Source organism: Dicentrarchus labrax, unplaced genomic scaffold, assembly GCF_905237075.1.
Source record: "Dicentrarchus labrax unplaced genomic scaffold, dlabrax2021, whole genome shotgun sequence".
Lineage (NCBI taxonomy): Eukaryota > Metazoa > Chordata > Actinopteri > Moronidae > Dicentrarchus > Dicentrarchus labrax.
In genome coordinates this window covers 8,686,768-8,701,349 of record NW_026136706.1, presented here as the reverse complement: position 1 = coordinate 8,701,349, position 14,582 = coordinate 8,686,768, and the positions used below count along the sequence as shown (strand labels likewise).

Genomic DNA, 14,582 nt, shown 5'->3' with positions numbered 1-14,582 from the left:
TTCCATCTTATCTCTGCCTTTCCCCTCTATGTCCTGCCTTCTTCACCTCCACGTCACCTCTCTGCTGCTCTTATCTCTGCCTTGATGACATTATGGGGGCAGTGGGGCCAAATGCTGATCGACGGATTGATCTGCTGATATAAGCACAGGTATATAGGCTCCGAGACGGACAGCAAGCCAGATTAGCTGGCAGGCAGACTTGTAACCATAAAACGTCTAAAAAGAGAGAGAGGGGGACATATGGACGGACGGGGCAGCTGGCAGTCTTGACGTGTTGGTACGCTTTCCAGCAGAGGAGAAGCAGACAAAACGGCTGTGGCTATCAAGAAGGGAGACATTTGAGACATGTAGCTGATACGCTTATCCAGAGTGACTTACAATAAGTGTAGCAGAATAAGTTGAAAACCGGCAGACAGATGACAGATAGGTTGACAGATGAAGCAGAAATGCAACGTGCGTGCACTCACAGACACACTCTCAGGACGGATATGGAGCCAGGAGGGGCAGAAGCAGACATCCCAAGCATGATGGGCATGTAGTTAGTTAGACACTTTCCATTGCTGACCACCCAAATTGACACACACATACGTCAGCATGGAGACCACCAGCACACTGTGTGTGTGAGAGAGCTCTGTGGAAGTATTTATGTACAAATCTGTATTTGATTTAGTCTGTCTGTCTCCCCGGGTTTGTGTGCACATTAACATTATCTACAGGCAACAGGTCAATTCTGTGATTGGTTTGGGGGTCGTGGAGCCACACCCACTCAACTATGCATATTAATGATAAGTGTCATTATGATACTCTCTGAACACATTTTCACAAGTACATGCTTCAGTACACATTATTTTGAAGTATATTAATCCCAAAAAAAAGTCCTGAAGTTCTTAATATATGCACTGATCTAATCTCACATTTATATATGTACATACACAAACAAGCATAAATACACATACTAATACAGAACGAGTAAGATTATATTTGCAAAAACAGAAATGAAAGAAGAAAAATGAGTCAGACGGGTTGATAGAGAAAGGATGAGAAACAAATGCAGACAGACCAGAAGAGACAGAAAGACAGAGAGATAAAATGTAATACCTCATAATGTTAGCTATGTGGATGACACATGTTTGTGTACTTGCTTTCCACTGGGCACAAGACATCGATATCTATTAACAGGACTGGACTGGATTACCACAGCTGTGTGTGTGTGTGCGTATGCGTGCATGTTAACTGAGCCCTAGCCTACTTAAAACTGTCACATGTCACTTATATTCTGTTGCTATGTGATCTTTGGCTGGGATGGGCTGTTGGCTTCGTGTGCCTCTGCCCCTCTTTCTCTGTTCTCTCTAATCCAAAACAAATAGTTTTCAGCAGGTTTTCATGAATATTTTAGCCATTTAGTCAACAGATTTACCAGAGAAACTGCCAATAAGTGCAGCATCAGAATTTGCTGATATTTTCTTAATAAAAGACATGAAAAGAGCATCACAAACCAAACAAAAACAGCAAACTCTGACATGATGTTCACGGTACCAGCAGTTGGTTGATGATTTGTTTCATTGTGAGTGATTTCAGGCAGAGCAAGAGGTTAAAACTGCATCTGTGTAGTGGTGTCATGCAGGCAAATCATTATTTCAGTGATTGCCTTTCATGATATAATGCAGTTAGGGTTAGGGTTCATATGTTTATCTTGCTAGCACAAATAGTATCGTATTTATCATTGTTGTCGGCCAAAATAGAGTCTTACATTCACCAATTGTAAAAATTAGTTGCCATTACTCACCGAATGAAATAAATGCTTAAACATTTTGTCAACTAATGTACTTCGTATGTTACGTCATGATGTGGCGCCTTTTCCTCTATATTTTGCTGAACCTCAATAGCGGTGGCTACAAGTGTTGACTCTCCCTAGGCTGGCTATGGATTCCAAATCCTCCCCCCAAAAAAATAAAAGAAAATAGAGAATTTAATAGTGCGTGGACAGATGTGTTTGCTTTCACCACAAACACCGCTGCCTTACTGATATGCTCGATCTGCCATGAGAAATTAGCAGGATAAGGCTCAAATGTGTTTTGCGGCTCCAGACAGATTTCTTTGTTTGGGTTTTTTTTTTTTTTTTGCCAAAAATGTATCTTTTGATACAAAAGGTTGCTGACCCTTGGACTAATCAATTAATCCTTTTGGATTTTTTTTAAAAGTGGAGTGAAAAATGATCACCAACATTTCCAAGGGTAACTTTACAAATTGCTTGTTTTGTTTGGCCAACAGTCCAAAAGCTATCCTGTTAAAATGATAAAAAAAAAACTAGATAAAACTGAAAAAAAATAATTTAAAAACACTCAATTGTTTCACCATTTAAACAGTGTGGATTCTACTTTTTTGCTTTTTTGCTGTAAGTATTTCTATATTTATCCAGCACCTGATAAACAGCACTCCAAGTGATCCAACAAATTGAAAATATTTTTCAATATGTGTGCGTGCATGTTAACTGAGCCCTAGCCTACTTACAACTGTAACATGTCACTTATATTCTGTTGCTATGTGATCTTTGGCTGGGATGGGCTGTTGGCTTCGTGTGCCTCTGCCCCTCTTTCTTATCTCTAATCCAAAGCAAATAGTTTTCAGCAGGTTTTCATGAATATTTTAGCCATTTAGTCAACAGATTTACCAGAGAAACTGCCAATAAGTGCAGCATCAGAATTTGCTGATATTTTCTCAATAAAAGACATGAAAAGAGCATCACAAACCAAACAAAAACAGCAAACTCTGACATGATGTTCACGGTACCAGCAGTTGGTTGATGATTTGTTTCATTTTGAGTGATTTCAGGCAGAGCAAGAGGTTAAAACTGCATCTGTGTAGTGGTGTCATGCAGACAAATCATTATTTCAGTGATTTGTTTTTACAAGTTCATATGTTTATCTTGCTAACACAGATAGTATTGTATGAAAATAATAACAAAATGCCTATAGCTTTCTTTACATTGACCACACAGTAGATATAGCCATATTCTGTAAAATAAAAGTAGTATCTGTAAGACTCAACGTATGTTGTGGATTTGTACTAACATATAACTATTTATGTTTTTGCAAAATTTCTTAAATCTCTCTTCTGACTCCATCATTAGCTTGAAAACTGTGTCATTCTCTCCTCCAGACGAGGTCCGTTGGATCCAGCTGACTACCCCATGCAGCCCTGGTCAGGTCATTACCCCGGACCTCCCCAGGCCCCACAGGGGTACCCTCAGTCCCCGTCCTACCCTCACCCCAACTCCCAGACTGGCCCGTCTTACTCCAGCTACCCACCTGGTCAGCCATATGCACGGCCAGGTGACCCTCGGGGCGTTGACCCTGGGTACTTCCCCCACCCAAGGTAATTAAAAGCAAGCAAGTTGCGTTATGTCATGATCCATAATGCTGTACACAGTGGTTATACTCTAGCATGAGTAGTCTAAAAGTAAGGCCTGACTTCTAAACTCAAGTCTTGAATATTTCATAACTTTATAATAATAATAATTTATTATGAATAAAATCAACTTGTATTTTGCTGTTAAATCATTCATTGGTTTTTTCGCCTTTTATTGTGAAACAGCACACCTGTCCTCACCTGTCCTTTCTCGGATTGTCATAATGGTTGACTTCTTCTTCTTATAGCTCCCAGCAGAGAGGCCCCTTGCGCCAGGATGTGCCCCCATCTCCCACCCCTCCACTACGTGGACTACGGTACGATACTATGACGCGTGGAACTGGGGGTGGAGCTTACAGGTAGGACCGATTTGTGGATGAAGATAATCCAGGTAAATTCTGAGATTCAAAATCTTCCTTTGTTTACCAATTAATTTTAACACATGAAACACAAGTGACAATCTTAATTTACTAGTTTAAGAGAAACAGCATTTTGTCGTACAAAATGAGTTCTGTAATTAGAAAAGAAAGCAGTGTGTTCTATGTGCAAGTAACACCACAAAAATTCACTATGCTCAGCATAAATCTGAGAACGTGTTTGATTGGTTACAGGCACCTGGTGGATCCCAGTTCAGACCGTTATGGCTATACTGGGGAGGGAGGAAGACAGCAACAGCAACACCAAACCAACTCAAGACAGAAGAATGCAATGACTGCAGCTGTGTAGACAAATCAGGTCCAGAGATGAAAATGAGCAGAATGTTAACTGCTTTGTGTTGTGCAGCTCTTCTGCTTTCAGTACTCCAATGAAAGAGTTGAAACCTCTTAATGGTGTGATTTGAATTACCATCATTATCGAGCATTGTCTACGCTGTTTGAAGTATATGGTAATACACAGACAAGCAAGGTAAAGGAGGTTAATTATAGAGTGGCCTGCGTGATGCATAATGTCTTGTTGTTTGAAGTCATTTAAATTGCTTTGAGTCTTCCCGGAGTATAAAATTAGCAGGGTTTTTACTTTTCACTATACTCTGATTAAGTCGTCTCTTTTAAGAATCAGACCAAGCCACAAAGGTAATTGGATCCATTTAAATTAAGGCAATAACGACATACATACAGCTCTACACACGTTCATATTGTACCTGGTGGTTTCACCGCTGCCACTCCACGAACAAGACAAAAAATAAAATACTCTATGTAACATGTAATGACACTTTTTAGTGTTAGTATTTTTGTGCGATAAAGACAATTTAAAGACAGGGAAGCGTCTGAGACTTTAGCTGTTTACAATAATATGATTGAAAGGTTTGTATTCAACCTGTACGAATAGCAACAAATTAGTCTGAAGATATAATTCTTTGCTTTGTTAGTAACGGCTGCTGAATCAAAAAAATCGTCAGAACTCTACAGGTACAAGACAGTATATGCATCTATGACAATAAACACACAGCATTTAAAATATGGTTGACAGTTACAGTTATGTTATTAAAAGAAGTGCATTATGAGTCCTATTGTTTCAAATTGCCTAACAGGGAGTACGCCACTATACCAATCTTTATGAAAATATAGATTTTGTACTCATGCCTAGTCTGATCTCTCACTACAGTATTTCTTTCTCCGTGAATTATGGACACATTTGAATAATTGAAGTGCACTAAGGCACAGTAGAGCACTGTATGAATTGTCTTTATGTGTAATAATGTGTTTTTAATAAGGCTATGATTGCCTTTCATTTTTATCGAAAATATTTCTCTCAGTAGAGTTTAAATAATTTCTTTGTCCAAGGTATAATGCAAGTCTGAAATCACTCTTGGCTGTTAGTTTACGGAACTTATTAATGACCCTGTTCCTGCTTTAAAATGACAACATGTCAAATTAGATTGTAGAAGTACTGAATCTCAAATCTATATTCATTTATATTAATTTCAGGACATGTTACTACTATTGGACTGTTTCTCTTTGAATAGTTAACTTTATTTAAAACGACCTCCACTTGAATGTATGAAAGCTCCTTGGATCATCTGTACGTAATCCATGGAGTCAGCCTGTGTTTGTTGAATCATTCCAGCATGATATTTCACTCACTTCTTGGTTTTCTATCAGCCTTGAAATTAAGAGATAATACATTGCTTTAAATAAGGAGGTTTTTTTTTTTTTTTTAAACTTCCACCAAAATGCCAATATCAACCTACAAACGTTGACATTCTGGAAGAAGCTTCGTTAAGAACAAGATGACCATTTTGTAAAAATACTGAAACGTCAGTTGCGGTAATACACACACCAAAGCAAGATGATTCCAGCACTTCATTTTACACTGTTACAGCTTTTTACTGCTGCCTTCACGTCCACTTGGAGTAACTCCAAGTTTTTGGGCAGTATGTGTTTTTTTAAACATCTACTCTTTCATGTAATATGTCAAACCATTACAATGGCCTATTTTGTACTAGTACTCGTACTAATGTCATTGTTGTTTTGAGTTGTTTAAGCCTCGCAGATATCCAGACTGCAGGTAAACCAGGCAGAAAAGACATTTCAGGTCTTTAACTGATGAGTTGCAGAGCTCATTTTCACTCTGTATTACTTAGCAGCCTCTTTTTCTCCGTGCTGTCTGTGTATGCCATGTACTGTAATTCGGATGTGATGGATGTTCATGGCACATCTCTGTGACCTGATGGTGTGGGCGTCACTGTGTAGTGAAGTGCACACAAGTCCTGTTGAAACATGAATTGAGCTTCAGAGTGCTCTTCTCAGTGCTGCACCACAGTGTATATCCATTTAGCCACTCACTAAACCGTCAATTAAGTGTAACTAAGAGTTAGGGTCTAGCTTAACATTTCTGCGTTTCACTCCACAAAGCTCTGCAGTATTAATTTCAACGGAGATTAAATATAAAATATGACATTTCAGGATTAGGTGAATTGCATTTCTGTTAGGGGATGAAATTACACTAAAGTGAATGTTGAGAGTAATTTAACTAAAACCCATGGAAAAAAATGTACAGTAGATTTTGTCTCAAATCCATCTTATTTGTTTGTTTAACAAATCTGAATATTGATTGAAAAGAGGGAAGTAGGCGGGCAGGCAGAAGGGTGTGTTAAAAGAATTCAAAAGGACGAAAGGAAAAGAAGAGAGGGATAGATAGACAATCAAGGATGGAGTAATGAAGAAAAGGGACGTAAAGAGGGAAGAGTGTGTATTGATAAAGAGGGATTAAATAAATAATAGACTGAACGTACGGATGGATGGAGGTGGAAGAAGTGCTAAGAACAGATGCAGTGCAATGACCCCAATGCCTTTGTTTGTTTGATGGTTCGATTCAGAGAGTTTTCAAAGAACAAGAAAAGAGAGAAAAGAATGAAAGTTCATAAAAAATCTGGGCGGCAGTTGATCTGCAGTAGGAGGAGGGTCACAGGAGTGGGCTTGTATTGACTGAATGTAATGACTTTGGGAATATTACAAATATTTGTCTTTTTCATGCTATTATCACTTTTCAGCACCAGTATGGAAATCAAACTTCCAAACAAAACTGTCAAAGTATTACTGAAGAACACCAATGAAGCACATTTTTAGGAGACTGTTAACTCATCTGTCAAGTATAAAGAATCGACATCAAATTGATTCACGTCCCTTTAGATCATTTTCTCAGTGATAACGCTGTAGTCAGCCTCCACAGTGGTGAATAGTGTGCCTAGCATTACCTCAAATGTGACAAAAACTCACAGTTGGTCAAATAATAAATGGTAAATTGGGATTGGAGGGGAAAACAGTACAACTTATATGCAATATGATCAGAAAATATTGTTTTAAAATCCCAGGTAGGGCTGTCCTGGATACCATATTTGAGGTTCAAAGCAAATATTTGAAGCTCTGGGATCAGTCATGGGATGAGTCCTTCTCCTGCACTCACTACCCACTATATTTCAGGTGCGAGAGGGCAGCTCCAGAGTTCATACAGTATGAGAAAAATTTGCGCTCTGAGGGGGTTGATGAGGCAGGGACCCAAAGCAAGCACATCACTACAGTTGCCAGAGCCTCAGATAACAGTTTGCATTTCGCCTCAGGTCCAGTGTGTAACATTTAGGAGGCTCTATTGGCAGTAATGGAATATCATTTTGATAGGTATTAGTATTTTCAGGTGTATAATCGCCTGAAAATAAGAATCATTGTGTCTTTGTTACCTTAGAATAAGCTATATCTATCTACGCATGCCATGGGGCGACTTCCATGAAGTACGCCATGTTGAATCTCCATGTTTCTACAGGAGCCCAGAAGGGACAAACCAAACACTGATTCTAAATATGGTTGTTCGCTTTTTTTGTGCGTTTTGCAGCCACTGTAGTTTGGGTGAAGCAATAAAATTGAGATCTGCAACTGCACCATCTAGATGCCATTAAATCCTACACACTGGACTTTTAAAGGAAAAGGATCAGGTTTCTACCCATCGTATTTTTGAAGCTTCGTAGCATTCGGAGTCAGCCCTACTCTCAGGACCTTCTGGGTGGACAGTGTGAATGTGAAGCCAGTATACAAAAACAAAAATATTCGTATTCTTTTCTAAAAGGTTGGTTTTATCACTTTGGATAATCATAGTTCCCTGAGTACAGTATGTTAAAGAGTGCACATGGAGCGCCAGAGAAAATGATCTATTGTGGTCGCATGGACAATTTTTACATTCCAAAAAACATATTACATTTATTATACTATTATTATACTACTACTTTAAGACAGAATGAGCAGAATTCAAAGATGGAAGATGTCTTCTTGACTGTATCTGAATGCTGCGTCAGTGTCTGGTGAAGCTTTGCTGAGCTACAGTATATTGAGATGTGAACATTACATGAAGGTGTATTATTGTTACTCCTCTGACACAAGTACACAATTCACATGTATGTAACTCTTCACAAGCATTTATTTTTTATGTATTTCTTGTTAATGATAGTCTGTGTTGTTGGTTCGGTATACCGGAGCCACAGAGTGTTTGGTTGCCGTTACCATGCTACTGTAAGAAAGAGATGCAAACTGAGTGCATATTTGGTTTGATATATGCAATTTACGTTAAATAAATTGAGTGTAGTTGCAATAATAAGCAATTTGCTCAACTTGCTTCTTCAAAAATTGACAAGAAAAAAACAAAAAGACATTTAAGGCACTTTGCATAGCATGGTTAAGGTTAACACGTCAAACATTCTGTAAGGCTCTTTGGTTTCTGGCAGTACGGTATGAGTTGCACAAGGTGAAGGTACTAACCAGAGTCTTCTATATGAAGAGTTCTGGTACTCCTGGTTCTCTCTTTCCAGAGACCAATACAGTATATGAAGGAGCCAACTAAACAACCTCTCTGTCTTAGAAGTATAGCTTCTTTTTTATATTAAACTGCTTGTATCCAAAAACAAGTCTCATTTTATAATGATGTAACAATAACAATGATTGTTTTCCTACATTTTATATTTATGTATATAACATTGTTTTTTGCATTAAAATATTCATTTTAAAACAGGATTTGGAAAAGATGTCATACTTTAAATGTTTTAAACATGTCCTTCTTTTTTAAGCTACAATGCATGCCCAGCACATCTGCTAAGGTTAATTAAATATGAGTCAGGAGAAATTATTTCCCTCATGTCCCCCATACTGCAAGGTGAGTCATTAACATTGCCAACCCAATTTAGTCCATCATTTAAGCGGCAGATAAATTGTACCTTTGTGATAAGAGATAGATGTTGGCCCCAAATTAATGCAAGACTAATTATCAATTAGAAAAAGAAGATAAGGTACACTGATTGCAGCACAAAGTTTTTTGAGTTTTTCTGGCGCAGTGCCATCGCTCTGTTAGGTCATATCCTTCTAGTTAATAAGCATTTAGTCACAGCCTGTGGCTTAAGGTGCTTTCTTATTTATCAGACACTATGGGAGCTGGACTCGGGGCTGCGATCACAGAAGTTAGAAGTAATGAGACACAGAGGCCAAGGGAATGTTTTATCAGTCAAGGCTTAATTAGCATATCCCAGACCTCTCGGCCAATGGGGAGAGGGAGAGGAAGTAATTAAATTCTCCTGAGTCACTGCCAAGGTTCGTTTTGTGCTTGTGTTCAATATAGATGCACAAAGTGTGTCTGTGTGTTTCTGATTATAATGGCTTTTTAAGTCCTGCTGTTTGTGTTAATGCAGAGCTTAAATGAGTTAAAGACATTCATTGCGGTGCACTTCCAGGCTTTCGCTGTCTGGATCAGACGTCACTGAAATGGAGCAAAGGAAAAGAGTGTTGAAGGACTGAACAACTGTTTACTTGACTGATAAACTTTTTACTCCACAGCTTTTTGTAACTGCCTGGGTGATTGATTGAAAGAGTGAAAAGCGTGCTGGCTGTTAGATGAGATTTCCTGAGAAATCCTCACCACAATGATCACAGATCTGTGCAGCTTTCAGAGGCTTTAGGTTTAAACATTATGGTTGAGTGTCAAAACTCAGACGAGCCAACTGTGCAGGACTTCTCCAGCTTGAAACCCTATAATGGCTGCAAATAGACGTTTTTTTTGCTCTTTTAGCAACCTTCAGGCCGCCCTCTGAAGAAGTGGGTGCAAACACAGTCAAAGGTCAGCGTATCAGGATGAGAAAAATGCTAATGGTTTGTATTCTGGGTGAAGAAGACAGGATTTGTGGACTTAAATAAGGGAATTACTCCTTTATGAAACCAAGAAGCTGATAGTATATCATCTGTTTCTGGGAGACGTCTGTCTTCTGGTCACAATCACTTAATGTAGCTTTAATTGACATGTAATTTGTTCAGATTATAACTAACCCTACAGTAATTTTGTAGGTTTCCTGAATGATGAGCGGACTGAGTGGCCTCGTGCTGGTAAAAAAAAAAACTGATGCTGTGTTTGAGAGACTGTCAAACAGCCTGCTCTGACTGCATGAACTAGTCATTGACTGACTGGGTGTGTAATTGCTCCAACCTCCCTCCCAGGGCAGGTTTGGCATGCTGTAATTATTAGCAGTTATTATTAGTAGTTTTAATAATCATTGGAAGCCATTGTAATTAGGATTTCCTATTATGAGTGGCTGCCAGTTTGTGGACGTGTGTGTGTGTGTGTGCTTGGCAAGGTATTGTTCAGTCGTAGCTATTATTGGCAGCCTGGCAGCCTGCTTTTTGTTCCCTTGACTTCTGATTGTTTTTCATGTACACACTGTGCTTGAAGGCCATCCTTGGAACTGCCAGACCTCCCAAAATCCTCATTAATTATTGTCAACTTACAATCTTGTTTTCTCTATGACTGCGGACTCATGATTCAAGTGTGACAAGCACGTATCACATCGGGGGGGGGTTTAGACACAGTCGCATGCATACACACACACACACACACACATCCATTTTAATCATGCTAATAAAAAATTACCACAGTGTCTGTGTTTGCTGCCTCTGGAACTTTAGAGAGTTTAAACCATCATTGACCGAGACTGATGGTGCAATTCAATATTGTATAAATCAGCATTGATATGCAGAAGTTATCCACAAGGTCAAATGTCAGTTTTCCATTAAGTCATCAGATTTGATCATCCCATTCAGCACTTTTTGTACACTTCAGGAAAATACAGGAAACAACAGAGTGGAGCCTTCAATGACGGGTTAGTGCAGTGCTGTTTTTAAAGAACTTTGTTACATTTAAAAAAATATTCATACAGTACCTCAGGCTTCTGAACATTGTAGCATCCGTGTCTCATTCTAATGCAGTGGGTTGTTTTTTGACTTGCAACTCTTTAAACTCTTCTTTTTGTTTTACAATTTGTCTACTTTGGGAGTTATATATTCAACCAATGTTCTAGTGTAAATGAAACCTTTAGAATGTGGGTTCAGCTTTGCCTCACCTGTGGGAATGTATGAACAACAAAATAACCACATACAAGAAGCAGAGAGAGCAGCGGTGGAAGTGTTGATTACTGCTGTGTGTGTGTGTGTGAGTCCCAAGATTCACATCCTGACAGGGTCATGGACAGTGCATTAAGAACACTGACTGTGTCCTATTAAGTGTTGGTCAGTAAAAATTACATTTCCTCTGTCCCCGGTGCACAGTAATGACTTGTGGTAAACTCAACTGGCAGCTGTTTCCCCTTTCCCAGTCCTACACACACACAGAACACACGGCGACCCAGAGGTAACCTTGAGGCATCTTGCTTTAGCACAAATGCTCACACTTTCTCTCTTGTTGGATCCTCCAGGCCACTGAAGAGTTGAGGGTGGCTGGCTTTGTGTGCCAGACTCTGCCCTGCAGTACTGAGCCAAACTGGGTGGGATTTTTTGGTGTGTGTGTGTGTGTGTGTGTGTGTGTGTGTGTGTGTGTGTGTGTTGTTTTGCATGCGCTGCTGCTGTGTTCGGCTGCTTGCCAGCATTGTCTCATGATGCAAGTTCAACCTGGGACTGCCAGAAAAGAGGAGAGCAGCCAGGAGTTGTACACAAACAGAAACCAGGTACACACAGATAAATAGGGGTATCATTTCTGTACTCAAAGGTACATTTGTCAGAAAAGTAACCTGTTGTGTATGAAAAAGATGCTTTAGGTGGTAACTGTGGATCTTTGTTTAATTTTAAAGGTACAAGATGGTGGCTGACAGAAGGGGGTACATAATTGTACTTTCAACAAGCTTAATTTACAGGAAAATGTTACAGCAAATCAGTGATCACAAAATCTTGATTTAAATGGAGAGTTGGGTTTAATGAAATAAAATAGGCTACTAGTAATTCTCCATTTAATTCTCAGCCCAATGGGAATTTAGTAATTTCATGAACAAAGAACTAGGACAGCACTTCTGTTCAACTTTTTTAATTTTGCCACACAGACGTTTTGGGCAAGGCACCCTTCTTCAGCGTAAGTTCACAGTGGATCTATTTCAGTGATTTTGTTAATTTAATCAAGTGGCTAATTGTCAATTGTGAAATGCTTGCCTTAACCATTACTGCCAATTCTATTTTATTTAACTATTATCACTGTTTTATTGTCAATCTATTTTCTCATTCTTCACATTCCTCCATGGAGACTTGTTTTTCTGTATTTATTTTATTTTATGCCGTGGCCCTCCCTTATGGAGCACCCTGCGGAGTTGAGTAGAACAACCCGTTTTTCTTTCCCTGCAGTGGCATGTGCCTGTGATAAGTCCACCTGCCTTTATACCCTTTAAGGTCCATACACATTTTGTATTGTGAGCACAAAACAAAACACACTGGATACTAAAACACTATTTATCTTTCTCACTTAAACACAAACATAAAGATTAAGTTCTCCATGCAAGGCCTCCAGCTGCCATGGCTGTAAACCTGAACCTGAAAGAGTCCACCACAGCTTCATGTGGTTTTCTTATTGACCATATAAACACAGAAATAACACTGCAAAGAAAGCCACAACACTGAACACAGTTTTTTCATGTTTCATATTTCTCCCCCGACATTTCTACTTATGTGTCTTTTTTATGCTCCAAAAGCAACTACTGTAGGTTTGTGTGACTAAACATTACTCAGCAGAATGTTTGAGGGATCAAACTCTGATTTCTCTGACAACCTTTTTACATAACCCAAATCTCAGTACTTTAAAGAACCTCAAGTGCATAAACAGTAACTATGAAGACAGTGGGAAAATGTAAAGATAGTTGCAGTTTGCCACTGAATAAGATTTATTTATTTATTTCGACTGGTTGAAATCACAACCAAAAGAATAATGCTGGTGCCCCCCAAAAAACATCCTGTGTGTAGCATCAGTAGTTGTCTGTTGTGAACAGTTTGTTTAGTTCAGTTCAGTTCAGTATGGACTAATACTATCTACTGTACTGTGTTTTTTTTATTATTTTTATCAAACAGTCTCAATCTCAGCTCCTTTGTGGAGTTTTGAGTGTCAACTTAGTTTTTACTACATACAGATATCACAACGTACACCTGTGCTTGTGTTCCTTATTTTCAGGAAACACATAGTTCTTCACTCTTTTGTTCTATTTGTCTCTAGTTCTTTCTTTAGTTTGTACGGAGAAGTTGATAAAAGGAGAGATGTCACCCATCAGAGAGAGAAGTGACAAAGTGAGAGTTTTCTTTCATCTTTTTCTTTTCTCCACAGCAAAGTTAGAAACCAGCAAACAGACTTTACTCGTATTTTTATGATCATGATTCTCTTGTTGAGTATCTACATTTCCTATCTTCCTTTATTTAGTTATTTTTCTCTGGTGCATCTTTTTAAAGTTTTTTGCCTTGTTGTATAATGAAGCTTAAACATAAAATTTGGTTTTGTGTTATCTGTTTTTGTTGTTCTCTTTGCTGCTGAAATCATTTCAAGAAATAATGAAATGTCTACATTTTCCATTAATGCTAATGTGTTACTGAAAGTTTCCAGTGGAATCTGAGAGAACTTCATTGACTCCGCGGTCAAGAAATAAATTCAGCACACAAGCTATCATGACATTTCAATTAGAGAAAGAAAACAGTTATGGAGTTGTGAGGCTGTCAGTCAGCAGCTGTGACAGCGCTGGCATTGTTTTATCTGACAAATGATTTTTTTTTTTATGAAAAATATTTTGTTTTTCTCAAATAATTACAACAGAATAAGCTGGAAAGAAAAGCTAATCATACAGGGAAAAAAACAACCTCGCTAATACCGTAAATGACTAGTCAAGTCAATTTATTTACAGAGAACAAACAAGTCAAAGTGCTTTACAATCAGACAAAAACACAAAAAAAAAAATAAAGTGCACCGTAATGAAAAGCTACACAAATTGGTCAAATAATAATTAACCTCACCTCAATTACCCCCTGAAGGAGAAACATGAGATATCTTTATTTCATTCTTCCTTGTATAAACCTGGCGACTACATTACCCACAATGCAACTGCAGAGAGCTAGGTCAGAGGTTTTGTTGCGTTATGCTTTATGCGGCTAATGTAGCCTGAAGCTGCTAGCCTGAAGCAGAGATGAGGAGCAGAGCTACATCACTTCTTTTTCTGCACCATCCAATTTTTATTAGATTTTTTTCCAACCTGTAATCTTCAGACCAAACGAGGTTTCCACACAACATTTTCAGAAGTTTGCTATACTTTTTATTTACTCTTATCCTTGTGGAAAAAAGATCATCAACAAATATTTTTTATCAAAGTTTTCGTCAACAGAATTAACACTGGTTCGAGTCCAACCAGGGACCTTTGT

General features: G+C 38.5%; 1 protein-coding gene across 5 annotated transcripts in view; it reads left to right on the top strand.

Moving 5' to 3' along the window:
• pard3bb (par-3 family cell polarity regulator beta b) overlaps nucleotides 1-8,906 on the top strand; it is a 197,766-nt gene extending 188,860 nt beyond the window's left edge. For 3 of the 5 annotated variants that reach the window (XM_051404690.1, XM_051404689.1, XM_051404693.1), the window contains 3 exons: nucleotides 3,160-3,375; nucleotides 3,657-3,767; nucleotides 4,020-8,906. In XM_051404690.1, coding sequence (XP_051260650.1) covers nucleotides 3,160-3,375; nucleotides 3,657-3,767; nucleotides 4,020-4,134 — 442 coding nt within the window. In that variant the 3' untranslated portion in view covers nucleotides 4,135-8,906. Of the gene's footprint in view, nucleotides 1-3,159; nucleotides 3,376-3,656; nucleotides 3,800-4,019 lie in introns of all 5 variants that reach the window. The other 2 variants (XM_051404694.1, XM_051404692.1) reach the window with 1 other exon arrangement.
• The last annotated feature ends 5,676 nt before the right edge of the window (nucleotides 8,907-14,582 follow it).